At 37.2% G+C, this 18,218-nt stretch overlaps 2 protein-coding genes across 6 annotated transcripts in view; one reads left to right on the top strand and one right to left on the bottom strand.

Moving 5' to 3' along the window:
- The window catches only part of FOXN1 (forkhead box N1), a 41,291-nt gene that overhangs the window by 11,463 nt on the left and 11,610 nt on the right, over positions 1-18,218 (top strand). For 2 of the 5 annotated variants that reach the window (XM_026105641.2, XM_064523293.1), the window contains exons 2-4: positions 8,410-8,470; positions 10,397-10,900; positions 13,157-13,267. In XM_026105641.2, coding sequence (XP_025961426.1) covers positions 8,429-8,470; positions 10,397-10,900; positions 13,157-13,267 — 657 coding nt within the window. In that variant the 5' untranslated portion in view covers positions 8,410-8,428. Of the gene's footprint in view, positions 1-8,321; positions 8,471-10,396; positions 10,901-13,156; positions 13,268-18,218 lie in introns of all 5 variants that reach the window. The other 3 variants (XM_064523292.1, XM_026105639.2, XM_026105640.2) reach the window with 2 other exon arrangements.
- The window catches only part of SLC46A1 (solute carrier family 46 member 1), a 67,610-nt gene that overhangs the window by 48,801 nt on the left and 591 nt on the right, over positions 1-18,218 (bottom strand). Inside the window, exon 2 of the mRNA XM_026105607.2 lies at positions 17,514-17,568. The gene's annotated coding sequence lies outside the window, so the exon portion shown is untranslated. The remainder of the gene's footprint in view (positions 1-17,513; positions 17,569-18,218) is intronic.

Genomic DNA, 18,218 nt, shown 5'->3' with positions numbered 1-18,218 from the left:
TGTCATGGCGCTGCTCACTTCTTTTTACAGGTTGTTTGTGAATACACTAAACACCAAAGTCTCAGCACAGATCTCTAAAGATCACGCACTATCAGTGAATTCCTTCCTTGTGAAAGCAGATCACTCAAATTTACCTTCCTTTTTCCATCTTTTAAATCAGTTATTTATCCATGCAAAGACCTTATCTGCTGGTGGATATTCAGGGTTTCAGTGGATATTCAATTCCTTTAAAACCCTCTGATGAAGCATCTGCTCAAAAGCATTTTCTGGTAGCCTAAGCAAACTACCAGTCCAATCTCCCTTATCCACATCTTGTGACTTCTTAAAAGTGCGTTTTTCAGGCATGATTTCCTTTAACAAAAGCCATATTGACTGTTAGAGGATGTGCCATATTTATCCATGTGCCCACTATTTCTGTTCTTTAGAAGGAGGGGTATGCAAGAGACTGCAAATATATATTTCTTGTCTCTATTGAGGGCATCAATTTTAAACCTTTTTTTTTTTTTTTTTTGCGCCATATTGAGGGAAGGGGGAGAGAGGCTTTTTCCACTCTTTTTTGTTCTCATGAGCATAATGAAAGCACCACTGATACTGATTCTAACATTTAAACTCTGTCTCTACTGGCAAAAAAAGGTAATAGAAATGTACTGGTATGTCTTCTTTCTACAATGATTCCTTTCCAGAGAAAGGACCAATACACTTGTCTGATGTAGCTGAACTTGCTAGACAATATTGACTACTGCATATGTAAAAACAAAACTTAAGCTTTGTGGAGAGATAGGTATTGCTATGACAGGAGAGAGGGGGGGTTCCCTTCAAAGAAAGAAATACTATTCTCCAGTACCTGTTCCTCCATCTTTACTACTTTATATGCAACATTTTTCATGCATGCCTAGGAATAGGTGTCAGCAGAATACATTGCTCCAAATCAGCTGTGCTTCTATGAGCTAGCTGAATCAGTTACTACTTGCCAGGTGGATGCTGAAAGACCTTTGATCTTAAGAAGCTAAAACAGGAATTTGAGTCTTGGAGTTTTTTTTGTTTTTTCTTTTCAAAAGTTTCCCCAGAAACTAAATGCTTGAGCTAATGCTACATTACCTCCGACTATATAAGATTTCTTTTCTGCATTGAGAGTTTGAGAGGCGAGTGTAAACCAGACTGCATAGCCCAGACTAGACATGTAAAACAAGTACAAGCTGTAGTTTGCACTGGTTCAGTTTAACTCAGTTTAAAACTAACATAGTTGTTTCAAGGCAAACTGCATCAGCTTTGCCTATCAACATTAAGAATTCAAAACAGGTGGTAACAGGTGAAATTCATCCTTGTATACATGTATTGGAACCAGGCTTTTCCAGAGCAAAAACTGCAAAAATGCTTCACAGTTTAACAGCCCCTGAACTTGATTACCTCTATTCTCTGCTCTTCCCTGCTTAACACACCACTGCTCAGTGAATCAGTCACTCAAACTATTTTTGTTTTTTTAACATACTCAGCTTACAACTGTGCAAATAAGATTCCCAAATCCATTCCTCAGATCAAATAAAGGTAATTACAGAGCTTACTGTGGGCGATTCCCAGTGGGAGGGTGGGAGTGGCCACGGGTGGGGCTGCAAGGTGAATACTGTGCATGCACAACAGAGAAAATGGGAATGTACCACACCCATCATAAAACATGCTGCCACAGCCAGCAACAGAAACCATTAGGGTGGATCATCATACACACCTTCTCATAAAGGCAGAAAGATGGCATGAGATCCCAAGATGAACTCTCAAGTCACAGGGAGATGAGCATGAGTCACAGAGAGAAAAGGAACGTAAAGAAAATTAGGAGACTACTGAAAGATCCATGTCGTGTGTCCTTGCATTTACCCTGCCTGTGTTCCCAAAGGGGATTAATAGGGTACCCCACATTGCATACAGCCCTTAAGCTATCAAGAAGTAATTCATGGGAACATATTATTAATCATGCTCATTACACTAGCATATAAGCAGCAAGGAACTACAGGGTCACAACGTGGTAGTATGTTATGTATAGAGTAGTCAACAATTTCTGACCCACATTACTTATGATACAATTCAGCAGTTCTCAAATTTTTGAACCATTAACCAATCTCACCTTTCAGAATGTTTTTTTTAAACCAGCATTTGTCTTTCAATTAAAATTTAATGGCAAACACTAGAAAAGACATCTTAGAGAATATATTGTAGAATAGCCCATGAACCACCTTGAAAACCAGGAACTAGACTAGACAAGGTAGAGGGGAAAGGGATACATCGTAATAGATCAAAAGAACTAATAAGGTGATGGAAACAAAGTGCCATGGCCTTTCATTGCAGGAAGAGGAAGGGGAAGAGACTGGATCAATAAATATTTAGAAGGAGACAAAATATACAATATGATAAGAGAAAGGGACTATAAAGGGAAAAAAGATTATGTGAAACAGGGCTAGAGAGAAGGTAAGAGGGAAGCACAGATGGAGCGACTGTGAGGCATACCTGGAGAAGAAAGAGCACAGTGATAATTCCCCAGTATATTCTCCTAGCTTCCAGCAATCTGCAGTTCAGGGATTTTTGAGGCAAAGAAGGTATCTCTTTATCTTCAGTCTAACTTTACGGCTATAGCTGCTTTATCTTTGCTCCTGTCTATAAATTTTTATAAATCACAAGATTGTACCGAGGACTCTATTGTACTTCTTTCATCTATATGTTGCCACTCCCAGACCAACTGCAGAGCAAAACTTTGCAGAGAAAAGAATTCAGTTGCAGTCTTTTTATGATCAGCCTTTGAACATGCTATGCCGTTATCTCTTGTGCTGGTTTGACCTGCCAACCAAGTTGGCTGGCCATGAAAAAAATCGCACAGTTTCTGTATCATCCAACTTTATGCTTACATGTCTAGTATAAAGCAATGAAATTTCATACTGCTCATTCAGGAAACAGCACAATCATTCATCCAGAAAACAGGAGAGAGTATGCAAAGGATAGGGTTTTGAAAATTGCAAAGCTAGCGGGAAGAGCTAACATTTCTTATTAGGTTAATTGGTGTAGTTGGAAAGATGTATTAGTGTTTATGTGAAAAGAAGAAAGGTGTGAGGGGAACTGAGTCCAAACTACATGATCACTCACTTTCCTTGCTAAAATTTTCTAGGCTTGATTTCTGCTCTATGATGAATTCCCCTCCTACTCACCAGAATACTTCCCATTTTTTCATTAGAAAAAAAAAATGTAATAGATTTCATGCACTCTTTTTAAAAAGAAGCATTTTTCAAATAATGTTACATAGGAAACATAACATGCATGCAAAATCAGTTAACCATCATATGGCAGGTTCAGGACACTCACAGGTTCTTTTGACAAAAGTGGCAAACTCTTGTATAAAACAAACTGGAAAATATATTTCACAGTTCCTTTTTCCGAAGCCCCATTTTTTTTCATAAGAACCCACATAGAATAATTGCTTTTAAATCTATGTCAATGAGATGTAAAGCTACTCTGTTAAAATGATAAAAAGTCAGGAAAACAGATCTTTTTTAACCTTTGCCAAGGTTATAATTGATGAACAATAGAAATTATAGCATTAGGAAGTTAGTAAAGTAGTAGTAACAGCTACCTATGAAATACTGGGTTTGTTCCCTAAAAAGCTTCCCAATTGTCTGGCTGGCTGCTCAGATTTCAGGCATGATCTCATCAAAAATGGCACCTGTTATGTGAACTCAGTACCTTGGTGTAGGTGACCCAAAATATTAATAGACTTCTTAATGGCCTATAACATTACAGACCACTGTGCTGTCTATCACTCTTAAATCTCTCAGAGAATTTAGACCTAAGCTTCTTCTCATTTGTCATTATAAAATAGCAAAAGACATAATGCCACCATGTTTCCAGTACTTCCATAATAGTTGTCTTTAGTGTTTCCACACAATCCTAGTTTACTACTACATGTGGATATCATCAATTAACTACTTTATCTCAAATATCTAATGAAAATAATAAATGACATTACAGTTAAATCTTAAACTATGAAGTATCCCACTAGACAACTTACTCTCTTTACATTTATCAAATTAAATTCTTCACTTCACACAAGAGCCAAATCCAAATTTTTATGAAAATATTCCACAACCAGATCTACTTGAGTAGACTCTACACTTGTATGGAGCTCAGAAAACAAACTACCTACATATAAACTCATCCAATGTCATAACATTCAGATCATCCGTATCACCTCTAAGAATGACTATCCCATAGGACATAAGTCACATGAAGAAATGTAACATCAGATAAGCTGAAATGCAACCGTAGTCAAACCCTGCTCCCTCCCCACCAGTTACTACTGCAAGGCTAGCAAACACATCTCATCTAATACAATGCAGACAGGATCTCATAGCTGCAAACTTTCTTCCTCTGTATCTGAGATTATGGGTGTTCCAGTCCTGATAAATTAAGCTTGTTTTGCACATACTTCCACTAAAGATGCAAAAATTATTTCAAGAGATAGCTAAATGTGGCTATAACCACTAGCCAACCATGAGAATTACACCTAGAACCTTTGAACAAGAAAGCAAAAAATAGCACAGTTAAATTAAACAGAGACTCACAAAAGGATATAAAGTCAGAAGACAAGAAAATAAAATCCTCAGAAGCTTTATAAAAAGTTATTCAAGTATCCAACAATCAAGTTCCAACACATGCTATAAAAAAGAAGCAAGAAAGCAATCAAAAATTGGCCAAACCACAGTTTAGTGCTGTGCAGTTTGAAAGCCTGCTACTGAAATATTTTCTAAAAATAGAGCAAACCTTAGTGACAAGAATGTTACGGAACAACAAAGCAAAACACTATCACCAACCATAATCCAACACAACCTTCAGAGTCAATTTGTCAGGAATAAACTTGGGAAGAAGGGCTTGCATTTATTATAAGCTACAAAGTTCTAAATCTCATTAATAGTATCTTTTTTTATTCCCCTGAAGTCTTCCCATATAAATAATTCCAAAGATTCCTTTTTACAAGGCAAGTTTTAGTCACAAAATTTTGGCCACTTCTGCAATATTGTGAATTTGATGGTACTGGGAGGAATATTTTTAACAACAAACCAAAAAGTAGAATTCTAAAAACTCATGGTTTCTCCAATTCCTTTCACATAACAGACTTGGGGCGGGGGAGGGGGGAGGGAGAGAATCCCAAATAATTGCTTATTTCCTGCACTGAAAAACATCAGTGTGATTTGGAGAGGTAAAAGATGATTTACTGCTTTGGGGAGGGGGAATAGATGAGAGAAGGAGATCACAAAAGCCAGTATGTCAAGCAAGGATCAGTAAGCTCCTGAAGGCATGCAGGCAGAATGAATTACGAATTGGGGAATATCCAAACACACCTTCCTCTCATGAAAACTGATCTCAGCCCCAAGGGATGGAGAGGGCATTTACAGTAACATACAGCGTTCAGAGCAGCTCTGATTGCTTAGACGGCGCAGTGCCGAGCTCTGGTGAAGTGTATCACCGGCAAAATGCCTGCCAATGTCCAGAAGAAACACAAAAACAAGAATTGTTTAAACGATGGATTGGTGCCACAAGGCTCCAGTCATGCAGAGCTAATAGATCAGCTGCTGCTACCTTGCTTGTCCAAACACTCAGCTGAGGTTACAGTTTCTCACTATTTTCTTCTTCTTCTTCTTTTTTTTTTTTTTTTTTTTTTTTTTTTTTAAGATACTTATCTTATCATAGGAGCCTAGGATTGTCATGCAACATTTACAAAAGTAAAAATGACATGGGCTGTGGAGAAATGGTTCCAGCTACAGCTAGGATAATCAGATACCTTTTTCCAAATCAAAGCATCATTGTTTTTTTTTTTTTTAACAAGTCCTACGTCTAGGCAACGAACAATTTCCTTCAGCCTTCTCACTCCCAAGAACAGTTGTATAACTTTATCGTAAAGGATATACTGTAATCCTGATTATTGACAACCTCCACTGAGCCCCATTTTTCCCATCTTAAAGGAGACTTGTCAGTAATTAACACTGCAGAGTTTTGGGTTTTGTTATACATTATTTCAAAAAAAAAGTCACTTTAATGCACATTTGAAAATTAAAAAAAATTAAAGAAAGAAAGATAAAAGGAAATATTTTTGCAGTACATTAATTCAGCATCTTCTACTTATCTGTATCCATAGCCTGCTGTAACACATACCAGTGAAAGTAGAGTCACAAATAGCTTTCAGAGTGAGAAGTTGCTGTTGATTTTAAGGTGGAAACTGAAAACAACACTGGAATCATAGAATTTGGGGTTTTCTTCGCCCAAATGGAATATCCCTCTGAAATGGATTCTCAACAATGGCTTTAAATAATCGCCACTGGACATAAGTCATCAACTTGATACTGTTTTAGTACAGGGCTGCTTCTCATTTAATATTCAGTAAAACAGTCTCACTGTACAGAGGAGAGTAATTATAAAATTAAAATGGCAATAAGATTCCTCCTTTCATAACAGCCTCCAAGAGACAGCAGAATAAAATCCATAAACAAAATCTGGCAAAAGTCTTAGAGGGGAGGGACAATAATCATTTGGTTTTCCTGGACCATGTTGTATTAACTTTCCAAATGACCAAGACATATTCACTTTGTTTTCAGAAAAGGAGTCTGATTGCCTTCAGTAAGAAGAGCAAAACCTTTCTGACCTGTTGAATTAACCCTTTAGATAATGCATTCTTTTCATCTTTCGCAGATCCTAATAGTAAACATAATGAGAACAGAATAGCTCCAGATATTGCTGCAGTCCTCAGAGCTTGACTTGCTCATTTTTTCATTCTCATGAAATTGATTTTCTTGAAATGAAGCACCTTCTTTTCCTTTATCTGTGACCATTTGTCAAGTGTCTTTTGCAAAGTTCTTTAGGCAAGAACTGTAAGCGTACCAAAGCTTTTAATGAAATTCTAATGCTTGAGACCACAAATTAGGGAGTTGGGTTGAAAAATTGCAGTATAAAATAAAGGTCAGATACAACTTTCTCTAACCTTAAGTGGGAAAATTACACTAAAAAATGGGCAGCCAGTATGGAATATTTACAAACATACATACCTGTATATTTCCAGATTGTCAGTTTTTCCCACCTGCTCCTTTCAAGACAAGCATCACTCAGAAGTATATCTCCTCATCTGGCTCCAGTTAAGCTACTGGGAGACGAGCCTGTGCCTAAGACATCTGTGAACTTTAGCTAACGTCATTTTTTCCTGATATAGTAGAGGTCTCATACTCTATTTCCAAGCCCCATTGTGCTTTATCCCCTTAGGCAGTGTAGTCTTACTCATCGTAAATACAGATTTCTCTTTGAACTATAAAGACAAAAAAAGTTTTCCACATTTAAGTGATACATCTTTGTTAACCAACCCTAATAAACCCCTTAGTTATTTACCTAACAGCCATTTAAACACGTGGCAAAGACTTTGCAAATTAACTCTTCAAGTAAAGGGTTTTTTTTTCCTAATCTGTACAGCTGAAGTCTAAACTATGCATACAAGACATCTTCGTGTAGGTACACACTTGGTGCAGCATTATGTACATGATATGGGCGGGGGACATGACTTGTTCCTTCGTAGTTTTACTGTGAGATCACAGTGAACAAGAACTGGAAAAAAACAAGGTAGAAAACCAAAACACTAACAGATAAAATTTGTTCCTCTTAACATGAAAGAACACCACCAGATATGTCTCATATGTCTGAAGAGCAAAGATTGGGAACCTGAGAGGAGATATAACTTAAAAAAAAAAAAGTATGGAATGATGCAAGTTATTTACATATCTCAGATACATTTAATGATGCAACATGGAAGAAGAAAGTTCAAGGGACTGTAACTAATAAAAAAAGCTAAAGAAAAAATTTAAGCCTGTAGTACCCATCATTCTAAGTAATGATACTAAAAATGCCCTTTACTTTATATAGTCCTGCAGAAAACAATGTGGGTGCATAAATATAACAATTTCTCAACAAAGCGATATTGTTAAATGTGTATAACCCCCCCCAAAATAATTTTCATTAGCTAATGAAACTATGGAAGAAAAGTAATGACTCATTTTTATGAAATTTAGTAATAAATGCATATAATTCTGTATCACATCTCCATTGTAATCACACCTGCATGACACTTCTCTGAGAGCAAAATATAAAATTCATATGCATTAGAAATTCTGCAGGATGGGTTATTGTTGAGCTGGATATTAGCACTATCTGATTAGTGCAGATCTGCGCTATCTGTGGATAACAAGATGGTTTCTTTCACAATTTTGATTTTAGAAGATACTTATTGTGATATAATTTCATTATAAAAGGATTTCTATCTGACGTGGATTTGATAATGGTTTCACTACTCCAAGATCAATCTAATATTAAGTTCTCCTCTTCGGACACTGTGGAAAGGGACCAACAAGAAGACCTCATGAAGACACAGGGAGATTCAGGATCCCCAGTTCAGCAAATTGTGAGTAAGATGGGTCAGTTCTGTTCTTTTTCCTCAGAGGCACAAGCTCAGATAGAACATTTAGCAACTGCTATACTAAATCTCAGCGTGCTTAGCTGGCAACAAAGAAAACATTTAAATTGTTGTTTTTGAAGTGTAGAAACCCTATTTATTGTTCTGGGATAATGTTAAGCTCCGTGGTAAACTTCCCAGGTGATTCCTACTAATTAAAAATAGATAAAACAAAAACCATTTTTTAAATTCCTAGTGATTAAAAACAAGACAGGCAATCTAACTAGCTACTAATCAAGTACAAATGCTACATTTAAAGTAATTCTCATTGTGTTTCTAAATAAAAATAAAAACAGAGAGAAATCAAAACATTGTTGTCTGCTCCCTGCCAGTGGAGGATACCTATCATTTTGAATAAAATGATCTCTGTTTTGGTGCCCAGATATTCACCCCATTTACCTTTCACAAGAAAAGTACAACTGAGAATGTGGTTCTTTTGCTGCCCTAGTGTGATATGTTTACGTAAACCACCTGATTTGGTATTTTTTGTCAAACAACAGCAAAATAACCAATGTTGTACTTCTATTATGAAAATTTCAGGTGGAGAACTGACAGCACTGCCATTCATACAGCTTTACACAAGTAAGCAGAGGATTTTTTAAAATTATTATTTAAGAAAAGATATCATAAACACATGTATTAGGACTATAGAAGAGAACGAGAGACAGGTATTAAGTTACAAACTAAGCAAGCTTGTTTTCATCTGTGAAGCCAAAAATGCAATGAAGTCAGATTTGCTTGTTGCGGGTATCTATGATAGAACAAAGTTCCTAAATTAATACCTTTGACCTACAGGAAATTAGACATGTGTTTAGAAATTAGGAAAAAAATATTGTATATTTACACTCAGAGCTTGGTGTAGATCAATGCAAAAGTCCTGCCATGTTCCACTCTGGAGAAAGCACTGTCTTTTATGTTAAATTCCCTTTGGGACTTCTTGAAATTTGATCCTTCATGAAGGTATACATTCCTTTATCTGTTCTCTTATAATACTGTAAGGCCCAATGTGAATTTAGAGAGGGTGGGTGAAAAAGGGACCATTTGATAATCTAGTCTGACTTTTTGTATATCACAGAACATTGCATTTCCCCTTGTACTGAACACAATAATCTGCTTTTGACTTCTGCATGTCTTCTCAAGAGGCATCCAAGCTGTTATTCATCCTTGATGTTAGGGAAAAATATGCATAATATCTAAGCTGAATGCATTCAGCTTCAGGATCCAGACACTAGTTCTTGTTAAGCCTTTCTCCACTAAATTAAAGAGCCCTTTAGCAGCTGGGTGGTTTTATTTGTGGGTTTTTGGGGGGGGGGGTGTTTTTTTGTTTTGTTTTTTGCTAAAGTGCACAAGGGAAGGGAGGAGATGAGACAGGAAGATGGTTAAAATGTCTGCCTGGAGCCTACATGTCTCACTGAATGAGTGCGGCACTTAATGAAAGGAAGTGAGGTAACTGACAATATATCGGGCAACTTGTAACACCAGAGAATGAGATCAAGCCTATTTGATTTGAACTTGATTTGAAAAGGCTGGAACTTATCATATTCCTGTCATTTAAGCTTTCACCACTTGATCATACATCAGCTTTTCCCTGAAACTGTCAGACCAACTGGTCAATAGTTGCTTAAGACATCCTTTTTTTTTCCTGGATAGTTAGACAAATCAGGACTATTTCAGTCTTCTGAATTCTTTTAGTAATTTACTTTTGATCGTTTTTGCATACCAGGTCATCAGAGAACTCTTTAGATCTTTCAGGACTTGTCTATGCAAAGGTGGCCAGGACTAGTAATTGTATAATATTGATAAATAATACATATTTTTAATTGGAAAAATATTTGTTCATCCTACTCCTAAATAAATGCCAATAATTCATTGCAGGATAATCCCAGTTATAACTGCCAATCATATGACCCAGACAGCAGGACGGAAAGGAAGAGTTCAGAGTCTTCTCACAGCCCCAGCCCTGCTTCTCCAGTCCAGGATCACATTCATGGGAGATATCCTACAAGCCAAGGAATTCACTGTGGCAAGAACAAATTTAAGGCCACTTTCAGCACTGAAAAATTCAGAAGGTACAGTTACGAGGAAAGTACTGTAGGAAATTACGACAGGTTTCTCAAGAGCAGCAGAAACCCCTTTCACCCTTACAAGAGGCAGATCAGTGAAGATGTCTTCCAGGAAGCACATCAAGCCCTCCAACCAGAAGGTCCACCCTTCAAAAATGCTAGAAGCATTGATGGTTTTGAGGGTCTACCTGGATCTACAGGCACTAATGAGTCAGAGTCATTTCCTACACATATTCCAAACATCTCCACAGAACAAACATGGTGTAACAACCTCCAATACAGCATCAGAAGTCAAGATCACGGTTCACAAGTCATGGTCAGTATTTTTTTCTAGTTTTTTTTTTATATATATATATGTTTTCAGGTGGAAAAAAATACTTCTGGAAGAGTTTTCTTATCTCTTAACATGACTACATGGACACTTAGTCTTTTGTCAAGTTGCAGGCTAGAGCTCAGGATAGACACCTATATTTGTTGGAGTTCTCTAGTCTGTTACCTTCTCCTACTGAAAACCAGTCATCAGAGAGGCGTGCAAGGATGAATGATTTCTGGTAAACACAATAAACGGACCTTAAATATCCAAATTCTTCCTGACAACAGATTTTCATCTCAGTAGTTGTCACCAACTAGTGTTTGAGGGACAAAGTTTCACAAAACAATATTTTTAGAGCACAACAAAATGTGTATCCAAGAACACACATAGGTTTATTACAACTGCCTTAGCTGACCTGCATTTTTCTGGCCACAGACAAAGGGGAGCGTGGACATCAGTACTACTTACAATTAAATAAGAGATTAAATAAAAGACTGCCTCCAGATATTGGAAGCAATCTATCTAGATCAGCACAGAGATCCCTGAAAAGCAAGGTAAATGACCTTTCCGTATCTCCACAAGGTATCTCTACTGTGATCCAACGTGTAAAGCCTATCTTCAGAATCTAGTGTAGACAGAAAACAATGACTACACCTGCCAGGAGACAGCCCTAACCACTGGCTCTAAATCATTATAAGACAAAAAAATTCAAGCCTTACTGAAAAAAGAGGGGAAAAAAAATCTTAAATGGATCAAGACAGCTTACCAGGGATGGGGGGAGGATGCCAGCGCACATACCGGGGGAGGAGGTGGGGACTGAAGCCATTTTGGCTGAGGAGGAAATTGATCAGAATCTCTCATTTCCTGCATAAATAACCTATCCTCCAGATCAGATGAGTTTAATGAGCAGTTGATGAAAAACTTCATGTTTTCTTCCCAAATCCCTGGGCTGCAAGATGTAGAGAACATAAAGCTAACACTGCAGGTATGCTTTACCAAGTATTACCTCTGACTAATCAGGAAGAAACTGGCTACTTGTTAATGTGTCCGCTGGTTCAGTCAGCATGCAACTTCAATGCTCTTAAATGGGTTACACACTGCTGGGACTGCAGTGCCTTCACTGCAGTCCACAAAGGCAAGTTAACATTTCTGAAAAACTTCATCTTATGGTCAACCAAATCAGTACAGGCATTATTAATACTGAATATCACATTTGCATGGTGCTAGGATATTGGAAGCCTAATACGCACTCATCTAAACTATAAAAGGTGGTCATTACAGACTTACTTTAAGTAAAAGAATAAATGCTATTCAGCTCCTTGAAATAAAGCATGCCCACAGCACCAGCTCTCAGAAGAGAGCTCCTGGCCCTGAATGTTAAGTGGAGGAAGGAACCTCAAGTCAGTCTCTGAACTCTGGAGAAGGACACTACTTAAGACACATCATTCTCTGCAGTGTTATTACCAGCTAGCTCTATCTAGCTTTCTGCTTAAGATGCAGGTTGTTTGAATTGCTATTCTAAAGCAGCTAGGTTTTCACGCACACTTTATATGGTGCACCACTCTACAGTCTTCCTAAAAGACAGCAATGTTTAACATTCAGAAGCCTGAGCCCTTTACTGAATCAAGCCCTATGTGCAAACAGAAACCTGGGAGGACATGTAAAAAACTGAGATCTAATCAACTTCTCTGTGTTTATTTGTGCAGCTGCAGAAAAAAACATGTTCTTACTATATTTTCTGTATCTTAATCAAATTCAATAGTCAGTCTAGTTTGATTCTTCTCTGCCACCTCTTTCTCATGTATTATAGTCCTCACTTACCCTCTACCTAATAATTAAACTCCAATGTTGTCAGCTTGAGGTACTTGCAGTCTGCAAGATAAATTCAAAGAGTATGAAAGAGAGAGAGTCAGAGACACACGTGCACACTCAGGAATGAAAGCTGGAGCATGCAACTTGTGCAACTGGGGGGAAAAAAAGATGAACAGAAAGGGGCATTTTTTGAATTGTTCCTTTTATGGAATTTTAACAGTGATTTCCTTTTCAGAGTAGAAATTATATAAAGGCAGGAAACAATGTTTCTTCTTGTACCTCTAGAATATAAAACCCATTCTATGTAACACTTGCTGTATGTAACAGAATCAAGTCCACATAAGTAAGAAGTATAACTAAAGACATATCAGGACAGTAATGGACACAATTATTTTATTCAGATTTCAGGTGTTTTCTCTAATAACACCTTCCATTAATATTTTCTAGCAGGATTCAGACATCAAACTTAGGACATCCCCACTGGAAGGACAACCTGGTCTATATTGTTATCAGCCTCAAGTGCAGCAGATGTATTGCCCTTCACATCCTTTCCACCAGGTCAGTGCAATATGTAGATGAAAAAACCCTGCATTTCTTGCACTATACTGGTATATTAATTAGGCTAATAATACAAAAGGGCAGGTGAAACAATACTTACTAATTTTGTATTTGCTGGGAAGTTCATATTTGTATATGTACATTTTGTTTATGACAAGACCACCTTAAGAGAATCACATCTAAATGCATTTTAAAATGCTCAGACAGAAAAAGTAGCTTGTAAAAACAGAGTCTTGATACTGCTTATTTGTATTTTCACCATGATGCTCAAGAAAATTAGCTTCAAAACCAGATGAACTGTTTTAACTGTTGGCATTTCAAGATCAGAGGGAATTAACTCTGCTTTAACTTCAGAAAAAGAATTAAATGTATGTGACTGTATATTTAAAATTCAGATCAAACACAGAAAACACTTTTAAAGCAAAACTTCAACAGCAAGATAATGCTCACCTTCCTTGTGCTTGATGGCACACACATTTCTTTTGCAATCTTTTGACTGTTACATCATCCCCAGGGTAAGATTATTCAGCTGAAGCATAACTGACAATAGTACTGGTCATGCATGAGACTGCACAATATTGAGGTTGTTCTTTCATAAAGTGGCTATATCATTAGTACTACAAACGCACAAGAGTGAGTAACACCTTTTTTTTTTTTTTTTAAATAAGACTTCCAGTAAGAAAGTTTTTTGAGGAGATGATAGAAGTATGCTTGACAAAACAAACTATTAAAAAACCCCCCAACATTTAAGGTGAAATTAAGTAAATGAGGCAGAAATCCATATACAAAAATAGCATAGCTATCAAAAATCCCAACCATCAGAATTGAATTAAATCCAATTTACAGAGAATTGTTATATAAAATATTTGAATATAAAAGCTCATAGTTGAGTTAGGACTCCTTGCATCCCAGTGGCTGAAGACTGATATTGCATAATCAACAGTAACATCTCTTTCAACTTGCTCAAGAAGCATAAAAATGTGACTAACAGGACAGTGATTTATAACTGTGTAAGGAAAACATAAAAACAGGTTATTCTGTGATACTTCATCGGGACTTTCAATTTGTATGGTGTCACTAGGCTAAGTCATTGAAATAGTAATCATACCACTCATCACAAATTCAGTCTCTAATGAGGAAAAAGATTTTTGGCATGATTTTGGTTTAAGAGAAAAATTAAGCAACTTTTGCCTACAGATGTTGAATGACCATAAAGAACAAGAATGGCCATATGTAGGTATTTTATGATTATTGATAAAATTGTCTGTTACAGATTAATTTTTAGGAATTTTGTCTTCTAGAGTTTTATGAAACATTACTAAGGAAGAATGAAAGTATTCCATGCCTAAGCAGTGAATTTCCACTTTTTAAGGGTATATGTCTTGTACTTTTAAATCCCTCACCTGTCTACTGAAACTTAAAGTGCCCCATTACTGCAGTATATAACCCTCCCTCATATGTAGAGAGGAACAGAATAAGGGCTGAGTAACTGTATCAATCACTTGGAGAGCCTCAGGGGTCTCTTAAGGCCTCTCTGAACTTCTGCTGTCTGGGAGAGTTAAAATAATCAAGAGGATGAGGTGGCAACGCAGCTCAATAAACAGCCTCAAATACTGAAACTTGCACATAGCAAACTTTTAAAATCAGGTTCCTACTATTGTCATCTTTCCCTTCCTACTCCCTCAGCTGTGACCTGCCCCGTCCACTAACTGGACATTTTATTTAAATTAGCTTAAGAGCCTGGGGGCACAGAGGTTCTCTTCAGCTATGTTTTTGCAACCCTTTGCACAATGACAGGCCAATTTGCTTAGGATGGCCAGGTACTACAGAAGTTCCAGTAGCTGCAATATGAAGTGCTTTTTGTATCCACGGCTCTCTTTAAAAGACAGGCTTGTAAAGTTTAGGAAGTTTACAGAAGCTATTAGATTTGGGAAGGTATAGACAACAGAGGAAGCAATTCTCATACATGGAGTCAAGATAAAGATAAATACTAGAGAATGATCTTACTCCTAGCTTTTTCTTTTACCTATCATTCAAGCTTTCCACTAGCCAAAATATCCCGAACCTTGGTTTTTTTGCTATAATGTGGCAAAAAGTAATGATTTTTTAAATTCTTATCAACACCATCATAATTAATTTACCTGTTTTTCTTGTTACCATTAAATTCAATAGAAGTGAAAAAGGGCAGTATTAAAATGAAAATAGAATAAAAAGAAAGATGGTATTACAACCATAGTCATAACCTACAAATACTGGGTTTGGGTTTTTTTTTTTAATTTCAGAGGAAATTGGTCTCAAATTAAAGATTAAGCTTTGACCACAAATGCTCTACTACAATTATTAACTAGGTCCCCACTGGGATTGCAGCACAGACATTATGAATGTGCAACAGCACCATACATCTCAGGCATAGTGTAGATGTCAGGTTTGTGCGTTGCTTTTGCAGAAACTCCAATTATCTTGTTAATTCGTTTGAATATTTTTTAATTTCTTTATTCATTCTGAAGCAGGCACCCCTTCCCATCACTGCTGTTTTGATACCAGTACTATTACTAGACATTGTAGGGTTTTGAATGTGGTTAATACCAATGTTACAGCTGAAACACACCTTCTAGGAGTTGCTAGGCAAGATACAACAAGCACTACACCAGAGGAAAGTCTTCCATCCACCTGCAGGCTGGCACTGCGACAGCTCTCTTGCATTGCAGCAGGTTTCTGTTAGACTTTTCAATATTTGTGCTTATTTATGTTACTGTAGTAAAAGTATGGCAACACGTTCTACTGCTTAGAGAAGAAAAATGATCGATACAAGCAACGAAAGTCATAACAGGTAGAAACACTAACCATCTGCCGTAGTCAGATACTAAGAAGTGAACAGAGCATATGATACGAGACTGAGAAGAAATGAAATAACATCTTTTGCATGAAGCAGCTGCAATATTCAAATTTTACATTTCAAATTTGAATGGAGCAGAGCAATCTGAACCACTGAAAAGTTAAGTAGACGAGAATGGGCCTTCTGGCCTGCAGTGAAGGTTGTTCAACTTATGCCTCACTTTTCATTAGCAGGATGAAAGAGATCAGTTCCTTCATTTTTATCCAAAATGATAAAACGGCCTCACCTTCCCCTTTGCTGGACACAACATGAATGATGAGTCATAAGAATAACAACTTCTTACTGATCTAAAAGAAATAGCAGACATTTACTTAAATTACTTACCCACCCACCATACAGGACTGACACCTTTCATGCCAGTTGGGCGACAGTAAAACCAGCTCAAGCCTGCCATACCAGACCATTCCCCAGCCTCTGTTCCCTCAAATAGCAGTAATGAAACAAATAAAAGAGAAATAATTCTTAAAGCACCTAGTTCTTGCCTCTGGTGATGACATCACAACTAGTTACATCTCAGTATCCTTTCCTTCCAAAGAGGCATTGAAACTAATAAATGCAAAATTATTATGTGAAGTGCCCAATTTTGTACTCTGGTAACAAATCTGAACACAAAGCAACAAAGCAGGCAGCATGGACCTGTGTGTGGAAATTAATTTATAGCTGTACTGGAGACTGCCGTTTTGCCAGTATTTAGTTTAACATGGCAGGACACAACCAGTTCTGTGTCTCGTATCTTTCACCCTGCTCACTGTAGCAAAGTTAGTGTATTTGGTATGGTTTTCTACCTTCCATTTCAGGACGTGCCATATTAGAAAGATCACAGCAAACAGGCAAAAATTCAAGCAACAACAACATTTCTGAGAAACTGAAATAAATTATTCAGTAGTCTCCATAAAGGAATTAACTATCAAAATATTGCAAGTACATGGTAACCACTCATAGGCATTTTAATGGGATAAAGACCAAGAGAAACAGAAGCTATTGGTCCAAAAATAAAAATGATGGTAAGAGGCTAAGAAAGGAGAAACACAAAGTAATTACCAAGAAATTTTTCCAGACAACTCTAGAAAGCTACATTATAATCTTTCAGAGGAACCATAAAAAACTCATGACACAGGAATTCTAGAGGTAAGCTGCAGCACACTAGAACAGGGCTCAGCAACCTCTGAGTACTAGGGAAGGCATGCAGGCAGATTTTTAATAGCATACCACATGACTCCTAATTTTGGCCATGCCCTAATCCTGGCATCTTGAAAGATTCATCTGTAAGAGGCAGAAATCCCTCTCACACTGAGTTCCACGTGCGGAGGGATCTTTTGCCTCACATAGAGCCAAGTGATGGTATCTTACCTTAGCGGGGCGGCATGTCTTTGCTCTTGAAAGTTGCTTGCCAGTAGGGTTTAAACTGTAATTTGGAAAAGAAAAATCTTTTTTTAACACAATAGTTGGTCATATGTAAGTGAGAACATTCTTGCAGAAACTGTGACATAGTCAATGGTATCTATATGCATTTTCTCCCCTCTTGCACCTGATTTTTCCACTGGCATGTTTCTATCATGGAGATACCATGATAGGCCAGCCGTTGCTTTAGGATGTCTTGTTTGCTGGACAGGCTTAGAGATACTGAAGAGACAGTTTAGTGTTTCAGTCTCAGGTAGCATTCTGCTGCTTGTCCCTAGAGGTGGGGTGAGGATAGCATAAATACTACCTTATTTTAGGTACCTTGGCTATTCTCTTTAGGTTTCTGATATAGAAAATGGAGAAAAATAAATTGCTTGAGGTGGTATTAAACAGCACTTAAATTTAACTCCTGCTTTGACCTGCCTCTTGGATAAGCCTGTTTCTTGCCATTGACTGTGAAGGGAACCTACACAGATTAGCCTCACAAATTCAACACAAAGTCAGACAATATGAAAATCCACTTAGGCTGACAGAAGAAGAAATGTCTCATGTCACTCTCCTGCCTCATGAAATGAAGTTACAACTTATTCTACAATACGTTCATTTTAATATATACCCTAATGCCATTCATCTGCTAATGTTTTTGTTACTGTT

Source organism: Dromaius novaehollandiae, chromosome 19, assembly GCF_036370855.1.
Source record: "Dromaius novaehollandiae isolate bDroNov1 chromosome 19, bDroNov1.hap1, whole genome shotgun sequence".
Classification (NCBI taxonomy): domain Eukaryota; kingdom Metazoa; phylum Chordata; class Aves; order Casuariiformes; family Dromaiidae; genus Dromaius; species Dromaius novaehollandiae.
Note: the sequence above shows the minus strand (reverse complement) of the source record. Positions and strands in the feature narration are given on the sequence as shown.